At 58.1% G+C, this 19965-nt stretch overlaps 6 protein-coding genes across 6 annotated transcripts; 3 read left to right on the top strand and 3 right to left on the bottom strand.

The window, feature by feature from the left end:
- Positions 1 to 18: 18 nt before the first annotated feature.
- FA10DRAFT_263642 (hypothetical protein) lies at positions 19 to 2981 on the top strand. Its single transcript, XM_025520303.1, has 4 exons — positions 19 to 1803; positions 1865 to 2429; positions 2490 to 2754; positions 2823 to 2981. Exons 1-4 carry the CDS (start codon positions 162 to 164, stop codon positions 2874 to 2876), a joined length of 2526 nt encoding a protein of 841 aa, XP_025380103.1. The 5' UTR covers positions 19 to 161; the 3' UTR covers positions 2877 to 2981.
- Positions 2982 to 3158: 177 nt separating this feature from the next.
- Positions 3159 to 6613, top strand: FA10DRAFT_236159 (hypothetical protein). The gene is made up of 2 exons (XM_025519065.1): positions 3159 to 3428; positions 3493 to 6613. The coding sequence occupies exons 1-2, from the start codon at positions 3240 to 3242 to the stop codon at positions 6409 to 6411; spliced, it is 3108 nt and encodes a 1035-aa protein (XP_025380102.1). The 5' UTR covers positions 3159 to 3239; the 3' UTR covers positions 6412 to 6613.
- Positions 6614 to 6935: 322 nt separating this feature from the next.
- Positions 6936 to 7695, bottom strand: FA10DRAFT_263640 (hypothetical protein). Its single transcript, XM_025520302.1, has one exon. It carries the CDS (start codon positions 7614 to 7616, stop codon positions 7422 to 7424), a length of 195 nt encoding a protein of 64 aa, XP_025380101.1. The 5' UTR covers positions 7617 to 7695; the 3' UTR covers positions 6936 to 7421.
- A 140-nt stretch (positions 7696 to 7835) lies between these two features.
- On the bottom strand, positions 7836 to 13216 carry FA10DRAFT_236157 (hypothetical protein). Its single transcript, XM_025519064.1, has 2 exons — positions 11212 to 13216; positions 7836 to 11150 (listed from the first exon to the last, which is right to left on the bottom strand). The coding sequence occupies exons 1-2, from the start codon at positions 13009 to 13011 to the stop codon at positions 7974 to 7976; spliced, it is 4977 nt and encodes a 1658-aa protein (XP_025380100.1). The 5' UTR covers positions 13012 to 13216; the 3' UTR covers positions 7836 to 7973.
- A 1459-nt stretch (positions 13217 to 14675) lies between these two features.
- Positions 14676 to 15845, bottom strand: FA10DRAFT_263638 (hypothetical protein). Its single transcript, XM_025520301.1, has one exon. It carries the CDS (start codon positions 15559 to 15561, stop codon positions 14857 to 14859), a length of 705 nt encoding a protein of 234 aa, XP_025380099.1. The 5' UTR covers positions 15562 to 15845; the 3' UTR covers positions 14676 to 14856.
- Positions 15846 to 16114: 269 nt separating this feature from the next.
- Positions 16115 to 18164, top strand: FA10DRAFT_263637 (hypothetical protein). Its single transcript, XM_025520300.1, has 2 exons — positions 16115 to 16633; positions 16700 to 18164. The coding sequence occupies exons 1-2, from the start codon at positions 16145 to 16147 to the stop codon at positions 18086 to 18088; spliced, it is 1878 nt and encodes a 625-aa protein (XP_025380098.1). The 5' UTR covers positions 16115 to 16144; the 3' UTR covers positions 18089 to 18164.
- Positions 18165 to 19965: the final 1801 nt, after the last annotated feature.

The following is a 19965-nucleotide window of genomic DNA, read 5'->3' as shown; positions in this document are numbered from 1 at the left end:
TCCAAAGGACACCTCAGGCCAAGAAAAAAAAAAAAAAAGTTGTGGCTGTTGGCTCCTGGGCGCGGGCCAGAGCAGCTCACATCGCTTATAGTCTTCTCGTTCGTCTCACTCGGCCAGACGGGTCGCCCTCTCGCTGCATCGAACACCTGACGAAGGACGAGATGTGCGCATACAAGGCGCCGTCGGGCCCAGAGCGATCGTCGATGGATGACGCGCATCCACCCCTGCCCCGGCACACGCACGGCGCCCGGTTCGACGAGGGAGGCACCCAGGCTTCGGCGCACAGCCAACAATCAGCGGTGCTCGATGGCACCCAGTCCCTCCCCGGCACCCGGCCTGGCAGTCCGGGAGGAGGCTCATCGCCGAGGGGCAAGGGCGACAGGGGAGCTAGGCGGCTGCAGCATCATCATCATCATCATCATGCTCACCACCAGCCTCATCCTCGTCACTCGCACAAACACCACCACCACCACCACCACCTCTACTCGCCCCGCCGTGACTCGAACCCCTTCTTCCGCTACGACTCGACGGACTCGATCCAGGGCTTCCAGGGATTTCCAGGCAAGCACTCGCTCTCCCACAACAACCAGTCCATCCACGATCTCTCGCTCCTCGACACGCTCATCGACCGGAGAGGCGGCCAGTACGAATGGGCGCGCTCGTCTGACGAGACCCTGGCTGACTTGGGCAAGCGCAAGAAAAACGGCTCGCAGCTCCGAAAGTACTATGAGAACATCAATACCATCCTCGATGGGTGGAGGGAGGTCGACGAGATCCTCGAGAGCCGCTTTCCCCAGGAGGTCATGAGCCGCTTTGGGACAGTGGAGGAGGTGGAGCGCGTAAAGACTCGCAGTCGCCATCGCCTCTTTTCTGGCCGGCACTCCACCGATGTCGATACTCACGAGGACGAGGACACGGGCTACATGGAGGAGAGCGAGGATGACAGCGACCTCGAGACTGGGCCGCGTGGTGGCAAGCCCCGAAAGAGGACTGACAGCTTCACGACGAGGGCCGCCAACGCATTCAGCGGCTTTTGGTTCGGCACGAGTGTGAAGAGCAACAGAGGCGACGAGGTCAGCCCCCTCGTTAAGTCAACGTCGTCGCCCCGCACTGCCTCCCCGCCTGCCCCGTCGACAAACCGGTACGGCTCCACTGGCAACGGCAGTGCCATCAACACCTTTTCGGGTGCCGGCCATGGACTAAGTACCATTGATGACTCAGCTGAAAGAAGCCCGGCTCAGGGCGAGGCAGAGTTGGCCAATGAAGATGCGCCCGTCCTTGACGACAGCAGAAAGGGAAAGGCGGGCGAGGTGCGAGCGTCTACAGTCCAAGGACGGCCCGTCGCAGTCGAAAACGAGTGGAAACCAAATGGGTCGACGGCCAAGGGCGCCAAGAGGCGCAATCGCCGTATTATCGACGACATCAGCAACTCGGACAGCGACGATGAGCTGGATGAATCGAGCGCCACAGAGCAGCGTGACTCCAAGAGCGGCCGCAGCGGCGATGCAGAGGGCTCTCTCGACCGCAAGCTGGCCATGGAGCGTTCCGAAAGAAAGACACGCGCCCGTCACAGGGACGTCCTCATGCCTGGCACATCGGGTACTGTGGTGCGGGTGGACAGGAGTGCTTCCACAGGAAAGGACACGGCAAGCGACGCCGCTGAAGGGAACGAAACAGCGAAGGGCAAGCTGAGCCATCCTGGAGGCATCTCGGAACGTGATCGAATCAAGCTCCTCGAGCATGTACCTGGTCGAGCAGAGCGTGAGGAGGGAAAGGAGAAGGGCGCCTCCTTTGCCATCAACAGTAGGTTCTTCATTTTCTCTGCTCTTGGGCTGCTCTTGGCTCACAGCGAATCCTCATGCAGTCAACCTTGCCGTCAATGTGCTCCTTCTTGCGGGAAAGGTGGTTGCCGTCTTCTCGTCCAACTCTGTCTCCCTCATTGCAAGTCTCGTTGACTCAGCCTTGGACCTGTTGAGTACCGTCATCATCTTTGGGACGACAAAGGCCGTCAACTACCGCAGCTGGGCAACCTACTTCAAATATCCCGTCGGCAAGAAACGCTTCGAGCCCCTCGGTGTGGTCATCTTCAGTGTCCTCATGGTCGCATCCTTTTGTCAGGTCTTGGTCGAGTCTACTGAACGGCTTTGGGCCGTCATCAAGACCGGCGGCCACGCGCCCGAGGAGGTGGTCAGACTACCTCTGCTCGGCATCGCATTCATGGTGCTCACGATTGGCATCAAGTCGGTCATGTGGCTCTTGTACCGCTCCAGCGAAAGCTCGGGCGTCCGCGCCGTGGCACAAGATGCCGAGAATGATGTCGTGCTCAACGTCGCATCGCTCATCTTCCCCGTCATTGGCTCGAAACTCGGCTGGCCAGCTCTTGATCCGATTGGAGGTATTGCCCTGTCTCTGTACATCATTTGGGAATGGTGAGTCGCTCCTCTCCCTGGCAAAGACGTGACCGCACCATCTGATCACACCGCGCGCAGGCTCGAGACGCTGGCGGAAACGATCACGAAGCTGTCGGGCGCCGTCGCTTCATCTTCCGACATCAGCCGCGCCCTGTATCTTGTCACACGCTTCCGCTCCGTCAACAGCATCAGCGCATTCGAACTCTACCACTCGGGCGACAACATGATCGCTGAGGCAGACATGGTGCTCCCTCATAGCATTCCGCTCAAGGAAGCGCACGATTTGGGCGAAGTCATCGTTTACTGCGCCGAGTCGCTTTCGGACATTGAACGAGTCTATGTGGTGAGTCTTGGTTCCCATCCCACAGCTGAAGGGCGTGCCCTTGCTGACCTTTTTCCTTGGGACGACAGCATCTCGACTACAATCCAGTCGGCCAAGCCGGCCACATTGGAGCTAGAGGATGATTGTTTCCTGCAGAACTACTTTAGCCTTTTGGATACCATTCGTTCCACAAATGGGACACAACATTTCAGCACATCAATGGCAGCTTTGCAAGTCTTCCCCCTGTGATCGAGCTATCCCTCTTGGTTGAACTTTTCTTAGCTCGCGATGAGAACTTGTACTGTACGCGTCGATGCGCGTCGCGATCATTATCTAAGATACCACGCGAGCAAAAGCGAGCGATTCAGAAAAAATAAGGGAGAAAAAAAATTGCCACTGCAGGAAGATGCAGGGCACTGCAGCAACTTGTGCTGAGCCGCTCACTACCAGCCGGTCTCTCCCCGCACACGAAGAAGTCGTGTGAGAGAGAAGAGAGAAGAGTGAACATGGCATCGCTGCGTCGTTTTGGACGTCGCTCGACGGCGAGTAGCAAGTTCAACAATGCCGACGAGCCAATCGTCATTGCCGACACGCCGTCGCCCGCTAAGAGCAACAGCGCCGCGCATTCGGTGAGGACGTCGGGCACCAACACGCCTGCAACGTCCGTCGAGACAGCCGATGGCGATGAGAAAAAGGTGCGTTTCTGCTGTTCTTTTTTTAACGCCCCAATATGCTGAGTAGACCCGGACAATTGGACAGATCTATGAGCTGTCGCCCGAATTGGAAGGGAATGTTCAGGTTGTGATCGAGAGAGAACCGACTAGATTGGCCAAAAAGGGCAAAGACAGAGCTGCCACTAGCAAGCGCAAGCGTGTCAGCAGGACCGGTGTCAAGAAGGAAGAGAGGGAGGAGGAAGTTCAGCGTCCGAACAAGAGAATTGCCTCGTCAAGCAAGCAACAGGACATTACGAGGAAGCAGGATACAGAAGAAGAAGACGATGATGACGACCTCTCGGACATCGACGACAGCCTAATCAAGTCGCTTGGTCTCGGAAAGAAGGGCAAAGAAAAGGAAAAGGAGGAACAACCTACGATATCTGTAGCGGATTATTGCTTCGACAGCGACGATGAGCTGAAAGCCGTCCTTGGTGCCAGTCGTGCAGCTGCTGGGGGCGGCGGCTTCGTCGACGACGAAGAGACAGAGGATGAAAAGCCAGTGATGCAGCGGGCTGCGGGCAAGCGCGCCGTACGACCGGTTCCCAAACGCAAGGCCGACTCGATTCCACCCAGTGACGAGGAAAGCTCTGACGGCGGCGAGTTCAAGGAGCCTGACGACGTGGGCTGGGACGACAGCGACTTTTCCGATGAAGACTATGGATCGTCCCGCAAGCGCAACCGCGCGAATGCAAAGCCTAGGGCTCGTGCAAGGAAGGCGGCTACGATACCGGAGCCGAGCGATGAGGAGGAGGAGGAAGAAGAAGAGGAAGAGGACTCTGAGCTTAGCGATAGCGAAGGCGAAAGCGCCGACATGCCGCTTGCTGCCACCGCTGGACCAACTGCTGGAGCCGACGTCAATGCCGCATACGAAACTGCAAAGCAGCGCGCTAAGCGCCTAAAGCGAGAGCAGAGGGAGGCAAGGGCTGAAGCCAGGGCGAAGAGGACGGGCAAGAGGCGCGCAAAGAAGCGTTCTCAGTATGAAAAGAACTACGAGGCTCTGGTTCAACATCATCCGGAGCTCAAAAAGATCTGGACAGACCTCGCCGCGACGCCGAGCCAGAAACCGGAGATGGCCAACCAGCCAGATGGATTAAACATTAAGCTGCTCCCCTTCCAGCGCGAAGGACTCAACTGGCTCATCAAGCAGGAGAAATCACTCTGGAAGGGAGGCGTCCTGGCAGACGAGATGGGTATGGGCAAGACTATCCAGATCATCAGCCTGTTCCTTTCCGATCGAAAGAAACCCAACCTCGTCGTGGCGCCTACGGTGGCCATCCTCCAGTGGCGCAACGAAATCGAAAAGTATACGCAAGGCTTCAAGGTCATTGTTTGGCACGGGAGCGACCGATCGTCGGACGTGCAGATCCTGTCCAAGGCCGATGTGGTGTTGACTAGCTATGGTACGATGGAAAGTGCGTTCAGGAAGCAAGTATCAGGCTCTCGCAAAAAGGGCCTCATCACCAAGACCAAGAGCCCCCTACACGCCGTCAAGTGGCACCGTGTCGTCCTTGACGAAGCCCACAATATCAAGGAACGAGCGACAAACACAGCAAAAAGCGCATTCGAGCTCAAGAGCACCAATCGGTGGTGTCTTTCCGGCACGCCACTGCAAAACCGTGTCGGAGAGCTTTACAGTATGATTCGCTTCCTCGGCGGCGACCCGTACAGCTTTTACTTTTGCAAGCGCTGTCCTTGCAAGTCTCTCCACTGGCAGTTTAGCGACCGACGCAACTGCGACAAGTGCGGCCACACGCCCATGCATCACGTCTGCCTCTGGAACAACGAAATCCTCAAGCCCATTCAGAATCAGGGCACAACGACTGGCGAGGGCAGAGATGCGTTTGCCCGCCTTCGTCTGCTCCTTGACCGCATGATGCTACGCAGGACCAAGCTCGAACGTGCAGACGACATGGGCTTGCCTCCGAGGACCATTGAGGTTCGTCGCGATCTATTCAACGAAGAGGAAGAGGAGCTCTACGAGTCCTTGTACCGCGATACCGCCCGCAAATTCACCACCTATATCGATCAAGGCACCGTTCTCAACAACTACTCCAACGTCTTTACGCTCTTGACGAGGATGCGTCAGTGTGCATGCCACCCCGACCTCGTCTTCAAGTCCAAGACGGGCATGAAGAGCGTCTTCGGGGAGGAAGCCAGCAACGCTGCCAACAGCGTTCACGTCTGTCGAATTTGCCAAGACGAGGCCGAGGATGCCATCATGTCAAAGTGCCGCCACATTTTCTGCCGCGAATGCGTTCGTCAGTGGATGGGCGACGGGCTTGTAGGCGAAGGCGAGACGGTGCCCGAATGCCCTTACTGCCACGCTACGCTGACCATTGACCTGGAGGGTGAGGCACTCGAGCCACCAGTCCAAGGACTGAATAATCACGGTGCGCGTGGGGGCATCATCTCGCGTATCGACATGGACAAGTGGCGCAGCAGTAGCAAGATCGAGGCTCTCGTGGAGGAGCTCACGCAGCTGCGTTCTGAGGACAAGACAATCAAGAGCTTGGTCTTCTCCCAATTCGTCAACTTTCTCGACCTCATCGCATTTCGTCTGCACCGCGCCGGCTTCCAGGTCTGCCGTCTCGAGGGCCACATGACCCCAGAGGCGCGCAACAAGACCATCGAGCACTTTATGAACAACGTCGGCGTCACCGTCTTCCTCGTCTCGCTCAAGGCAGGCGGCGTCGCACTGAACCTGACCGAAGCATCTCGTGTTTACCTGATGGACCCCTGGTGGAATCCGTCGGTCGAGGTGCAGGCCATGGACCGCATTCACCGCCTGGGCCAACACAGGCCTATTATCGTTAAGCGTATGGTCATTGAGAACTCGATCGAAACGAGAATCATCGAGCTTCAGAACAAGAAGAGCGCGATGATCGAGGCTGCCATCGGTAAAGATGACTCAGCTATGGGACGTCTTAGCGTCATGGACTTGCGCTTCCTCTTCAGCCTCTGAACATTTCCCAATCATGAGGAGTCAGGACTCTTGGCAACACCTCCGCATTATTCCACCCCGAAACCCACCTCGGCCGTCCACGGACGGCCGCAACCGCATTGTATCACATCAGTCAAATTCTCTTCATCCGCCCCAGAATATGTCAAAGTGACAATTAGTTGTAGACTTAGCTTTCTTGAACGACAAATACACGATTGATTCCTCAGCTATGACTCGCTCAGGTGTGCGAGTCGAGGGAGGTTGCTGGCAAATGGCTCCATGCGGCGCTGGATCAATGGTTTGTCGAATCGCCGTTTTGAATGCTGTCGAGCGAAACGCGCACCAGATAAACGCCTTAATTTGTGCGTCAAGCACATTTCGGAAGCGCTAGAGCAAATTTGCGAATAGGCTCTCCTCTGTACGCGCGCCGGAATGTCGTCCCTACTTTGCACTGTGGCGATGCGTCGGCGTTTCACGATTAGACAGCCTGCATTTTGGCGGCCGTGAAACGCAGTAGATGGAAGCGCGCGCACGCCACACTTGCTGTCATGAGCAAGCTTGCGCTTCATGTTCGCGAGCAGAATATATAAGGGAGGACGCCGTCGTCGGAAGACTAGGCTTCAGCGGCACCCGCAATCACGGTCCTCTTCACCATCTCCTTTGACACCTGCAACATCATCAAGCTGAGGCTCCGAAAACTCTGAAAAGAACGACAAATCTTTGTCGAAGCTCGCACAATGGACGCAGAGTCTTCTTATCAAGTAAAGATCTTGCCGCTCCAAGTGCCCCTCTCGCCCTCTATCCTCACGAATCGCTGCCTGCATGCCCCTCCGCCGCTATGGGAGCTGGGTTACCTGGAGGTACACTTTGAGAGCCGTGGACGACGAAAATGGAAATTACGGCGCCTTGACCGGGTGACTCGGCGACTCAGCCGCTCTCGTCACCAAAACTCAACACCTGTGGCCTCGACATCGTCCCCGTTCTCTTCTACTCCCTTCCCTTCACCTTCTTGCTCTTCTTCGTCCCTCTTTTCACTCGACTCTTTGTCCGGCGAAAGCGGCAATGGGAGCCACCGCGAAGAAGCCGATACGGAAGACCAGATTGCGCCCGACGAGCTGGCGTTCCTCAATGCCATCCTCAACGCGAGAAGACCGCCATGCGGACCACCATCTGAGGCACAGGGGCAGGAAGGAAAAGACAACATGTGCCGAGACGAGGGGGCCCATGTCCGCTTCGCTTCATTACCGTCCAGAGACGATGCGTTGGAAGCATCCGAGGACGAAAAGGCGAATGAGGATCGACACCTGAGACTCCCCTCTGTACTTCAGCGTTGGTTCTAGGCCATCGGGGCGCTCCTTCTCTCTCTCTCGTTTATACCCCGAGGCATTCCGCTTCTCTTGATGTAGATAACCCCTTCAATGGAAAAGAAAGTCTCGACCACCATTCGTCGTGAGACAGATGTTCATTTTTCCAATTTACGATTAAGTGGTTTGCCAACGATAATGAGACAAGAGAAGGGTGGGTTGGGGTGGGGTTGTGTATACGTGTGTAAGCATTTGCAAGTTGGTAAAGGAGAGTATAAGTTAGCGATCCCTCGTACTATGGCGGTAGTGCTGCTGGGAGAGGGGGTTGCGCGGCTTGTCCGATTCCACCACGTCCGTCGGAGAAGCCAGGACCTCTTCCCTCTCGTCGGGAGGGGCTGCCACCTTGACGCCCTTGTTGTAGTTCTTGACGCCCATGAGGAACTTGCCAAGCATCTTCTTGCGCGGGTTCGTCGAGGCTGACGCATCGGAGTCCTGCGAGTGCGAGGGTGATCCTTGCGCCGTGGTGCCGCCAAGGTTGCTGCTGCTGGAACCAGGCACCGGCGGCGCCACTTGCGCAGTCTGCTGACCAGAGGCAATCGAAGAGGAGCTGCCGTTGATATTGCTGCTGCCGCTCCCTCCGCCGCCGCTCCCTGGCCTCATGACTGAAATGTTCGACCTCGACAGCGAGGAGCCTGAAGAGACTAGAGACGAAGAAGAGGACGAGGGCGCTGCAGGGCCACTTTGCTGGTGCTGCTGCTGACGGGCAAGTGCTGCGGCGGCGCGCATGGCGTCTTGCTGGCGGCGCTGGTGCCTTCTTTCTTGCTGTGCCTTTGGGTTGCCACCAAAGATTTCTGCAAGGTAGCTGGCATCCAGCTGCTCCTTGCTGGGACCATGGGCGATATTCGAGGAAGACGATGACGAAGGCGCCTTGCCACTCGTCCGCTGCTCCGAGATCGTATCGAGACCCGTAGCGACGCCAAGCAGGCCTCTCGTGGGCCTTCTGGGCGCTGATTTGTCTGAGTTCGAGGAAGACGAAGGAGCAAACGGAGCGGGCATTGGCGGGACAGCAGGTACAGATGTCTGCGGAGGGGATGCTGATTGCTGGTGTGGCCTCTTTGCTGCCAACGCCGCTGGGGCAGACGCCGTAGAGAAGACGCTGGCAGCGTCGGAAGCAAATGAGGAAAAAGTGTCGATGCTCGAGACAGAGGCCTGCGATTGGTTTCTCTCGCGCCACCAGCTCTGCGAGCCCACAGTCGTTCGTCCCGAGTCCTCGAGCGTCGGACGAGCGGACGAAGGAGGGGCAGCAGAGCCCGGGCCAGAGCCAGAGCCAGAGCCAGGACCGCTTTGTGGCATGGAAGCAGCAGCCGCTGCCAGCATTCGCTCTCTCCGGCTGGCTGCCGAATCCCACTTGGACCCATCGGAGTTGTCAGTGTTGCGCGTGCTGACCGATAACATCGACGGCGTCCGAGCAGTCCGATGGTCGTTCCAGCTGTAGTTGGTGTACTGCGTGCTCGCTCTGCTGGTCACGCTGCCTCGTCCAACGCTGGCCGCCCCTGGCGTGTCCGGGGGAAGCGACAAGGTGGCCAAATCGCCACTCGTACCATGCTCGTCCGGCGACGGTGTCTTCACCGTCAAGCCCTGTGGTCGTCTAGTCGCAAAGGAGCCATGCATGGGCGAAGGCTGAGTCGACGTCGCTGTACCGCCACTCTTCATTGCCTTGCTCATCTCCCTCGCCAGAGACTGAGACGCAGCGGCGAGTTCAGCCAAGACGACGTCGCGCGGATTCGGGTTGCTGCTCGGCCTCTGCTCCTGCTCCACGCCCAAGTGCAGATTCTCTACAGACCGAGATCGCTTGAGCTCCTGCTTGGACTCCTGCTTTGCTGCCGTGCGGCCCTTTCGAGCGCCTCGTTTCCGCCGCTTGGAGTGCGTCGAGGTCGTAGCCGAGCGTGGGGGCTGCATCGCATCGGAAACGTCTGCCTCTTCTTCTCGCATGGCACTCGTCAACGCCGACCCGTTCTCGCGAGCGTGCGCTTGCTCTTCGGTTTCTTCCTCGTCAACCTCCTCTACAGCCTCTGGAAGCTCACCATTTGCGCCCGCGCCGCTGTCCGTCGAGGATTGATTCGTGGCCGCTGCGCTATCTCTGCTCGACTCAGACTCCTCGGCAATGGCACCGGGCACAGTCTCGGCCAGCTTTGTGGGCTTGCGCGTTTCGCTAGGCGGAACGGCGTCCAACGGTGCCAATTGCCCAGGCGACGAGGTATGCGAGGGCGTCTTTGTGTCTGGCGTGCGTCTGGCCGCAGGCGAGCCTCGAAGCGAACCCAATTCGCTACTGGTCGCCATCGACATGGAGTACTCTGGGAAGAGCGTCGGCCAGCGATCCCAGCTCGCCATGTCCTCCTCGGGAATCGAAAGGCTTCGACCGGCGGTATTCGGTGACGCCAACAGCGACGGGGCGCGCGAAGACGACAGGCTTCTCGAGTGCTCCATGGCCGACGTGAAACTCATGTCGGCTCCGCGACTGACCGTGTGGGCCTCGCGGCCCCTCTCCAGGCCCAAGTGGCGTGGAAGGTCCCTGGCCCACTCGCCAAATTCTCTCGCTGAGATCCTCGTCCGTAGGGGCCCAGCTTCGTCTTCTTCGCCCGAGGATGCTTTCGGGGATGTCACGTCGCAAAAGACATGCACTGCCAGAAACTCGGCGGCCTGCTGCGTGAGGCCATCAAAGGCAACCGTCAAGAATGCGACGGGGTCGATGCAATAGGATCGGAAGCTGTCGCAGCGGTCCGGATTGGGTTCCGAGAACGGGCTGCGGTGGAAGATGAGGTTGAGCAGGACCACGCCCAGGGACCAGACGTCGGCCTGGCGAGGATCGTAGTGCTGTGCCACGTTGTTGCGGCACTCAAAGGCCATGTAGGGCTTTGAGCCGCAATCGAAGTCGATGCATTCTTCCTGCGCGACGGCGAGGCCAAAGTCGGTTAGCTTGACGACAATCTGGCCGTCGGCGACCGGGCGACCCCTGTCGTCGTCCTCGATAGCGCTCTCGTTGTCCTCGTCGGTATCGTCAAGCCGACGGTCTTCGACGATGAAGTTCTCTGGCTTGATATCGCGGTGGGAAATACCGCGATCGTGACAAAATTGCACGGCGTCGCACATCTGCCGAAACATGCGACTAACGAGACGTAATCTCCGTCGACTCAAGAGCGACCTGCCCGCCGTCGAGGCCAGGATCGAGGGTGAAGGAGGTGTGGCGTCCAAGGCCGTTGGTGCCTCATCGCTGTCGTCGCCATTATTGTTCCGCTGGCCAGCGAGGTTGGACCCATCGTGCGCCTGCTCCAGCCAAAAGTAGAGGTCCTGCCCCGGGCAATACTCGAGGACGAGGAAGAGCCACTCGGGTGTTTCGTAGGTACGGTAGAGGGTGACAATGTACGGATGGGCGGGGATGGATTGATGGATCGTCGCCTAGCAGAAGTCAACGTGGTCAGCGCCTCGCTATCCAAGAAAGCTCGCCTTTAGCACCTACCTCCAATCGTTGCACCTCGAGCATCTCTGGAGAGAGGTCGCGCTTGCAGAGGCACTTCAGAGCAAAGTACCTCTGCGAGGACGACGAAGGCGACGCAGAGTCCAATGAGGTGTCTACGCTCAGGCCTGCTTGCGCAAGACGGCCGGCACCGTCAGCCTTGAGCGTCGTGCCAAGAGCAGCCTCGTCGGGGACAAAGGTCTGGTCGGCAGCCAGCGTCTGATCGGCGGCAAAGGTCTGGTCAGCGGCGGTAAAGGACTCCTCGGCAGACGGCCGTGCGATTGGCCTGGCATCCTCCCTGGACTCCTCCTCCTCGCGGTCGAGCTGCTGTGCCTCCTGTGGGCTGATTTCGCGGACAAGATAGACGACTGCGTAGCTGCCTTCGCCCAGCTTTCGCACGACCTGCAGCTGGCTCCCTGAATGGTCTCCCTCCTGCGACTGGAAGCCCTCGCTGGTGGCAGCAATGGTGATGCGATGGCCATCGTGCGTCATTCCAGGCCCCAGGCGGTCGCCTATCTCAAAGATGTCGACGACGGGACCGTGGCTGGCCAGACTGCCATTGCGGCTCATGTAGAAAGAGTCGGTGAGCGAGGGCTGCATCATGTCTTCTGCCGAGAGATCAACGTCGTCGTCGTCTCTCTCTCGCTCGTCGGTCGATGCATTCGAAGCGGCGGCATCGTTGAGACGGGCATGAGCCAGCTTGGCCATGAGGGAGTTTGTGTCGAAGCTGCGTCGTGGCTGTGGATGCGATGTCTGGATTTGCTGTTGCTGTTGCTGTTGCTGGTGCTGCTGCTGGTGCTGCTGCTGCTCACCCCCGCCCTCTTCCTCGTCCTCATCCTCATTCTGCTCTGGCACGACAATCTCGTCAGGCCCGATGCCGCTAAAGGAGCTCAGTCGAGAGGTGCCCCGTGGTCTCGTCGAAGGGGGTGACCGGCCGTCGTCGAGCAGCTGACTGGGAGGGGAGAAGAGGGCGTCGGACACGGCGGGCGAGAAGTAGACCTCGGAGGGAGCGCGGCTGGTGCCCCGGCTCGATGAAATCGACGCTCGAAAGGCCGAGGAGGTCGGGTCTGGGCTGCGGCTCTGGCCTCGCAGGCTGGGGGTGCGAACACGGTCGTAGTGCGTCATGCGAGGCTTGAGGCTGTGGATGCTGTCCCTTCCACGCAGCTGGGGCGGGCGGTAGGGGCGCGAGACACCCGTCTGGACGGACGAGACGACGGAGCTGGCGGGTGAGTTCTGAAAGACCTGGGAGCTGCGCCTCGAGTGGGAGAGCGGATGGGAAGACGAGGCGACCGAATTCATCGAGTCGCGGTGCTGGAGCGTGGGAGCAGGGGGCTGGGGTGCCGGCTGCTGGAGGTGGGAGGAGGAAGAAGGGGTGGTGGAAAGGAGCGATGCGATGCTCGAGGGCGCCGCGTCGGCCATGGACCTCCTTGCCGGGGCTGGAGAAAGTCTCGGGCTGCGCTGTTGCTGTTGCTGCTGTTGCTGCTGCTGCTGCTGCCCCCCTGCTGCTGCTGCGCCTGATCCTGCTCCTACTCCACCGCTGAGCGACAGGTTGGACCGCTTTGGCGAGATGTGACCTCGTGAAGGAGTCGAGGACGGAGGGAGCCAGCTGGAAGTGCCGCCGAGCCTCGAGGGCGATGCTGTGCCTCTGTTCTGGCCCTGGCCTTGGCCTGGTAGCGCCCCTGCCCCTGGTCCTAACCTCGGCGAAGACGTAGATGATGCGCCCTGAGCCGACATGTGCATCTTTGCTGCTGCGCCTGACGCCGACGAAGGTGACTCGCCGGGGAGATTGGGGTGCTGCCACATACCCAGCGCTAAATGCGCTTTGTTTGGTGTGCCCGGCAGGCTGGGGAGGGAGCCGCTGGGTGTGAGGGCCCAATTGTCGGTGCCGGCGTAGGTGGCAGGGTGTGGCAGGGGCTTGCTCGTCGTCTCACGAGCCTGCGTCGTGTTGAGCGGATTCAACGGCGTGGCGGGCCCAAAGGCAGCAGCCGGCGGCCGCGGCAGTCTTCCATGCGGCGCGGCCACGGCCGCTGGCGCCGCCGCCGCCGCCGCCGTCGTCGTCGTTGTCGCTCTGCCATGGTTGCGCCAGCTTTCGATAGCCGCTAGCCCTGCTGATGCTGCTGCAGTTGTTGCTGCAGTTGTTGGTGGTAGTGGTGTTGCTGCCGCTGCTGCTCCTATTGACCCCGACGCCAACGCAGGACTCTGAGTCTGCTTGTTCTCAGAGGGACGAACACGCCTCCAGCTGAGGACATCGTTGGAATCGCTCATGCCGCCGCCACTTTCCTTTCCTTCTTCTTCTTCTTCTTCTTCTTCTCCTCCTCTACCACCTCCCAAGCCCTCCTCTTGCGGCGGGCGGGACGATAAAGCGACGAAAGAACCTCGTCGAACACCGCCTCGCCTCTCGCGCTCCTCTTAGGTGACGTCAACAATGCGGGCCCTTTTTAAACATCAAAAGCGGGTATCGACGGGGATCGCTATCTCGTCGTCGTCGTCGTCGTCGTTGCCGAGGTCGCCATTGAATGCGGAGAGAGAGAGAGAGACAAGGAGAAGAGGACGAGGACTAGAGCGGGCCCAGCGAAGACAGTGGCGCACGACGACGCACGCTTTTCCTCCTTCTACTGACTAGCAATTTTAATTTTTCGACCTCCGACGTGACGTGGACGGGCCAGCGCTTCTGCCTCTTCTGCGCCGAGGTGCGGACAGGAGCGAGAATCGGTCGGCCCTCTTGCCGCTGACGTTAGAAGCACAGAAGAGGCGGTCGAGTGGAAGTCGAAGCTGGTGTTGGTCCCTTCAATGTTTGGAGGGAGGGGCCTGGGAACGACCTCAGCGATTAATGCAAAGGGACCATGTGCAAGTGCGACTAGGGACGAACTTAAAAACCAGGTCGACCCGAAAAAGAAAATAAGACAATCTAGCTGTCGCTCGGTCTCGCCTCTCTGTGCAAGCCTGCTTTCCCGTCCTCTTCCTCACTGGCTGGCGATGAAATTGGTGACGAAAGTCCAAAGAGTAGGAGGCATAAATGTAATATGGACAATGGGCTCGGTCTTCTCGCCACTATGGCCAGGTCGCCTGTTCTTTCCCTCTCTTCGGGGAGCCCATGCCAACGACCGCATGGTCCAAAAGCCCGTCCTCGCTCCTTGCGGAGGTTCGGCGCCGGCTGCCCCTCGGAGCCGAGGCGCGTCGATAATCCATTTTAAATTGGTCTGCACCTGCCTCTTCCTCTTCTCTCCCTGCTTCCTCCTCTACAGTAGTCTATGCCCTGTCGTCTTGTGACGCTCGAAATTAATTCGCTTTCGTATTTTCTCGACACGGAAAAGAACAATGCCCAGCAACACGTACTCCCAAGGACGGGCCAGGCTCAGGAAAAAGACGCCGTGTCCTGGCTTACCGCGCGGTGTGACCTTGATTTTGAATATCTTCCAGAGGAATGAGAAAAAGGTTCAATTTATAAAATTACGAAATAGTAGAGTGCTTGTGGGAAAACCTGACCTCGCGGTCGGTCAATTCGTGCGATACAGCAGGAGATCGAGGTCTTTGCTCCTCTTTCCTTTGCACGAAGGACGAACGCAAGAGGAAATTTGGATTTCATTTCACATGCATTTGACTGGGTGACTTCACGACCCACGAGCCCTCGCTCGGAAGAAAGTGGAGCTAGCCTGACTGACGCCTTCCCAGGCGGCCGACGAGATCGCTCTTGACGCCGCTCACGCATTTCGGCGGACGTTGGATCGAGGGGAACATGAGAGTCTCGCACGACCTGTTTCTCTTCAGAATAACAGCCAAGGGTGTGTCATCGTCGTCTTCATCGTCGTTCCCTTCTGCTCTTGCTGGTAGGATTGGCATCGACGCGCTGCGGGCGTGACGGTGGGGTGTGACGCATTCCTCTCTGTTCTTGTTGCTGGCAATGGCGGCCGTCCCGCTGGCGCTCGGAGTAGGGCTGTAAAAGCCTTTGGCGTGACGGGGCAGCTTTTCGTGGTCGTGATCGCATTCCTCAGCATTCACGAGGGTCGAAGCAGACGAGGCAAGACTCGGGCTGGCTGTCGTCGTCGCTCCCTGTGCGTACCATGGGTTGTTGCCAGGGCTTATTTTGCCGAGTCCCTCGATGACGACGGTGGCTGACTGGTCGTAATGCTCAACCTCTTCGAAATGCAACCCACGAAATCTGAAAGTGGCCGGTGCTATCTTTTCGGGCGCCAGCTCCCTGCTCCTCTGGGGCTTATCTGGCACGACGAACTTTTCGTGGGTACGCTCGACCCTCTTCTGGTAGGCTGCCCCTAGCACTAGGCAGCTAGGCGCCCTTCTGCGCCTCGAGTCGTCCAGCGACGGTGGTGTGAGGGGAAGCGGATACAGAGACATGTAGCTGCCAAATGGCTTGCCTGCTGTGGAAGCGAGACCTGCTGCTTTCGTGGTACGGTACGTACTTGTGGGACCTGCCCTGTGGCGTGAGGGAAGAGGGGAAAGAGAGGGAGAGGGAGCTCTCGACGGCGCACAGCACTCAGTCGGCGAGACGAGTCAAGGACAAGAGGAAGGAGAAGTGAAGAAACCGAACCAAGGCCGAGGGCAGTGGACTACAATTCATTGATCTTATAAATTTTCGAATCGACTTCAGCCCAGATGCAAGCGATCTCAAAGACGCCCACCCGCATGGTCGTCAGACCTCGCTACAATTCTCCAATAATACCAATATTCAACGCATCGCGCCGATGAAGTTCCAGGCACCCAGCCCCTGTGTGCTCGTTGAGGTACCCTCACTTCAATTACACTATGGAGAGGTGAATATCGTGAAGATGAGCACTCAGGCCTGTTTCGTTTGAAGAGTACCCATTTAGCCTAAGTCGGATAAGCGCGGGGCTAGAGTGCAAAAAATAATGCACATGGGCTGTGCTGCTATGTCTTCGTTCCTGAATCACCGGTCACCCGGTCTCCCGTCATCATCACCATGACGTTCAACCGGAAGCTGCTCCTTGCTGGGCTGGCGGTGGGCATCACGTCATATGCGCTGTACAAACTCAGCAAGAAGAAGGAGAAAGAGAAGCTGCAGCATGGGCAGCAGTACCACTGGCAGCCAACCGGTCATCATGCGGCCCCATGGGCCATAGCTGGAGCAGCCGCCGGCGGAGTGGCAGCGGCTGGTGGCGCAGCTTACTATCACCACCATCACCAACAACAACTACAACAACAGCAGCAACAGCATCACCCCCAAATCGCCCACTCAGCTGGTACACCGACCGGCGATGTCTGGTGGGCTTCATTGCGAGACGCCAACCACATTGCGGACCTACTCAGCGCCTGCGTTGTCGATCAGAACCTGTACGCCTTCTACAACTTCGACCGCATCAGAGCCATTGCCCAGCAGATCGCGGCGAGCGGTGCACTGGCAGAAGTGTGCGAATCCTGGCAGCTTCCACCCTCGCTTGGTCAGGACCTGGTGCGTAGGGCGTCCATACCCAGACTGGCATAGAATTTGAGAAGCTGATTGCGCGATATTCTGCAGGTCAAGCTGGCCCTCTTTGATGTTTCCTTCCTCTTGGACGACTCGGCGTCGATGCGCAGCGAGGGTCATCTCCGGCGGGACACGCTCCTTTCGATTCTCAAGCGAGCCGCCGATGCCGCCGGTCGCTTTGACCGCGACGGCATGGAGGTGCTCTGGATGAACGGCCAAAAGCACGCACCGGAGAGGATCCACACGGCTGACGAGGCAAAGAATCTCGTTTCGGCATGCAAGTGGCAAGGAAACGCAACCCCGCTGGGCGACTCGCTCCAACGGCTGATCCAGGCTAATGTTCTGAACAAGGCTAAGCATGGTCAACTGCACAAGCCCGCCCTCGTCATTGTCATCACCGATGGCAGACCCACGGGGCCCACTGAGCACAACAATCGCATGTCGCGCGTCGTCGCCGATGCAAAGGCCCAGCTGGCCGCCACGCCGTACGGAGAGGATGCGCTCAGCCTCTCCATCGCCGCCGTAGGCAATGACGACGATGCCCAGAGTTGGCTCGATTTCATCGATGCCGACCCGCACATCGGTGGTCTGGTCGATGTGACGTCAGACAGGCGCAAGGAGGCTGTCCAGGTCAGGCGCGCCACGGGCATCGAGCTGACCGACGACCTCCATGCGCTCAAGGTGCTCTTGGGAGGCATCGACAGCAGCTTTGACGCGTCAGATGAGGGGGGAAAACACTCGAATCTCAAGCTGGCCGCGCGAGGCGCTCAACAGCAGAAGCACCAGCAGCATTTTGAGGCCTTTGAAGCACAGAGGTGGCAACAGCAGCGCGACGAGGCACTTCGGGCAGGAGTGGCACCACCCCAGAAGCCGCCATTTGTACGCGACGAGGCGCTTCCTATTCATCCTGCGGGCGCAGCTTTTCCTCCAGTTCCTTCGTCGCTCCCATCGGCACCGTATGGCCAGGCGAACCTATCAACATATCCCGGCCAGGCACCCTCTGCCTCGACTTATCCAGGGGAAGCTCCCTCAAACTTTGCTAGCCAGAGCTCGTATCCGGGGCAAGCGCAGTCATCGTACCCTGGTGGGCCCCAGGCTCCGTTTGCCGGAGGTATGGGTGCCACTGGTCAATCCACGTACCCTGGCGGACCAGGAATTGGACAGCAGTCCTCCTACCCAGGTGGACCTGGCATTCACGGTCAGTCTTCTTATCCCGGAGGCCCGGACATTGGCAGCGCACCGCCGCCCTATGCCATGGCAGACCAGTACCCCAGCAACAGCAATTTCACACCTACTGTGGGCGGCTTTGCCATGCCCTCGGGACCAGGAGGTGCGGCGACGCCAAATTCTTCCTATCCAGGACAGTATAATCAGCAGAACAATCAAGGCGGTGGGCCAGGCTTTCCCTCTGCATTCCCTTCTTCCTATCCATACCAGTAAGCGGCCCCCTCCTCCGGAAAAGTCATGTCCTACTATCATGTCCCTCTGCAGAATGCATTGCTTGGCAATCTTGTACCAAATCATACATTGATGAGATGCTGGCACGGTGTCTCGTGCGTGTCTCGCATGGTTGGCAGGACGAAAAAGGATTGTGTAGGAGTAGGGAAAGAGAAGCATTGTATTGCGGCAGCAGAGGAAGAAGTGATGATTACTGAAGCATGGTCAACACTTCTCGGCAGTAATTGTCGCCGTTTGAGGCTGTGTAGGGATGGCGTAGTACCTACAAGAGTCGCACCATGGTTCTTTGAAAGGACATTGTTTCGCGCGATATCACTTTCGTTGAATTGAAATGTCTTGGTCTTCATCGGGCTCTAGGCCGATGACGAGTCGCTTCGTTGTCGCAGCGTGTCGAGGGGCAGCGTGCCCCATGCGACAATGCCAAGTCTGTAATGCGCAGTGAAACGGTCTGGTGGTAATTAGAGCGCCCCGCGTGTTCCTATCGCATAGCTTGATCGGCGTCGAGGATATTAATTTTGTTGATGAGGAGGGTGCAGGTCGAGGAAATCGCCTTTGATAAAATTTGACATATGGGGTGTGGCGCCGCTGCCAACGGTCTAGCCGTCGACGCCGGCTACGAGGGCAGTGCAAGCGCTATAAAGGCCTCTGATAAGCCGTCGGACTCGTTATTTTTTGGAGGTGGTTTATCATCGTGCTGCGGCGCTCTGTTACTAGTCTCGATGCCGGCGACCATTGTAGCTTAGCTAACATGGAGCCGAGGAGCTTCTTAAGTATGTCCCAGAGTTCTCTGGAGGTCTCGGGTTTGTCAATGGCGCGGAGGTACTCATAGGAGATCGTTGAGCAGATGGTTGCGGAAGCTGTGTCGTCGCATATTCGCCATTTGGTGATATCATCATCTGCTTGGCCTTTCTCAGTGATGATGGGGCATGGCCAGAGTCCTGTGACGATGTCCCAGTGCTCGAAATCTTTTGCCTTGATTGCCAGGCGCGCGCATCGACCACTCGTCGTATTGCTCCGATCGTGCCAGCACCAGGGGCCGAATACCGTATTCGTTTCGCTCTTGCATGGTGTCTTCTCTCTTGACGTCGATTCTTGACGTTAGTGACGATGTACAGATTCGTTGTATCGGTCCTTGGGCTCATAACCTGTTGGACGTTGAACGTAGATTCGTTTTATTGGTCCTTGGGCTCATAACCTGTTAGACGTTGAACGTAGATTCGTTGTATTGGTCCTTGGGCTCATAACCTGTCGGACGTTGAATGTGGCCTGTCCCTGCGTGTCTTGCGTTACTGCAGAGCGATCAAGGGATGTCGTAGCCATGAGAGGACAGAGAGTGTGTAACGGAGTTGCCGCAGCACAGGAAGGAGTGACTCGATCGATGGAGCCGTTGAGGAAGGCTGCAACGACGTCCATCTGTCGCATGAATCACCCTTTAGCTGTAGCGATGGCAATGACGACGTGCAGACTTCTGAGCGAACTACTGGTGAGAAAGTCCTGTCGGGTTGTAGAGGCGTCTGTCCTCGTTACTCGCATTCCCAGGAAGAAATTGACGCCCTCCTCGGATGTCATGCGGAATCGTGCCGTTAGTTTCGCTTCCACCTGGTTGACGTCATCATCATTCGATCCGACGATGAGCAGATCGTCGACGTAGACGCAGATGATTGTAGTTCCGCTGTGGGAGCATCTCGTGTAGATGTTCATGTCGGCACTGCAAGGGTTGAAGTCGTATCGTCGCAACGCAGCATCAAGATGTGTGTACCAGATGCGCCCCGGTTGTTTCAGCCCGTAGATCCCTTTCTTTAGGCGACAGATCGTCTGTTGTTCGTCGCGATTAGCGTCGGGACCGGGTGGAAGCCGCA

This window comes from Acaromyces ingoldii, assembly GCF_003144295.1.
Source record: "Acaromyces ingoldii strain MCA 4198 unplaced genomic scaffold FA10scaffold_1, whole genome shotgun sequence".
Taxonomy (NCBI): Eukaryota; Fungi; Basidiomycota; class Exobasidiomycetes; order Exobasidiales; family Cryptobasidiaceae; genus Acaromyces; species Acaromyces ingoldii.
This window is presented reverse-complemented; position numbering and strand designations above follow the sequence as displayed.

Coding starts and splice junctions, on each gene's coding strand:
- FA10DRAFT_263642 (XM_025520303.1), top strand. CDS start 162: ATGTGCGCATACAAGGCGCCGTCGGGCCCAGAGCGATCGTCGATGGAT. Junction 1,804..1,864: donor CGCCTCCTTTGCCATCAACA/GTAGGTTCTTCA, acceptor ATCCTCATGCAG/TCAACCTTGCCGTCAATGTG. Junction 2,430..2,489: donor CTGTACATCATTTGGGAATG/GTGAGTCGCTCC, acceptor CACCGCGCGCAG/GCTCGAGACGCTGGCGGAAA.
- FA10DRAFT_236159 (XM_025519065.1), top strand. CDS start 3,240: ATGGCATCGCTGCGTCGTTTTGGACGTCGCTCGACGGCGAGTAGCAAG. Junction 3,429..3,492: donor CCGATGGCGATGAGAAAAAG/GTGCGTTTCTGC, acceptor ACAATTGGACAG/ATCTATGAGCTGTCGCCCGA.
- FA10DRAFT_263640 (XM_025520302.1), bottom strand. CDS start 7,616: ATGGGCCCCCTCGTCTCGGCACATGTTGTCTTTTCCTTCCTGCCCCTG.
- FA10DRAFT_236157 (XM_025519064.1), bottom strand. CDS start 13,011: ATGTGGCAGCACCCCAATCTCCCCGGCGAGTCACCTTCGTCGGCGTCA. Junction 11,151..11,211: donor TCGAGGTGCAACGATTGGAG/GTAGGTGCTAAA, acceptor GACTTCTGCTAG/GCGACGATCCATCAATCCAT.
- FA10DRAFT_263638 (XM_025520301.1), bottom strand. CDS start 15,561: ATGTCTCTGTATCCGCTTCCCCTCACACCACCGTCGCTGGACGACTCG.
- FA10DRAFT_263637 (XM_025520300.1), top strand. CDS start 16,145: ATGACGTTCAACCGGAAGCTGCTCCTTGCTGGGCTGGCGGTGGGCATC. Junction 16,634..16,699: donor CCTCGCTTGGTCAGGACCTG/GTGCGTAGGGCG, acceptor GATATTCTGCAG/GTCAAGCTGGCCCTCTTTGA.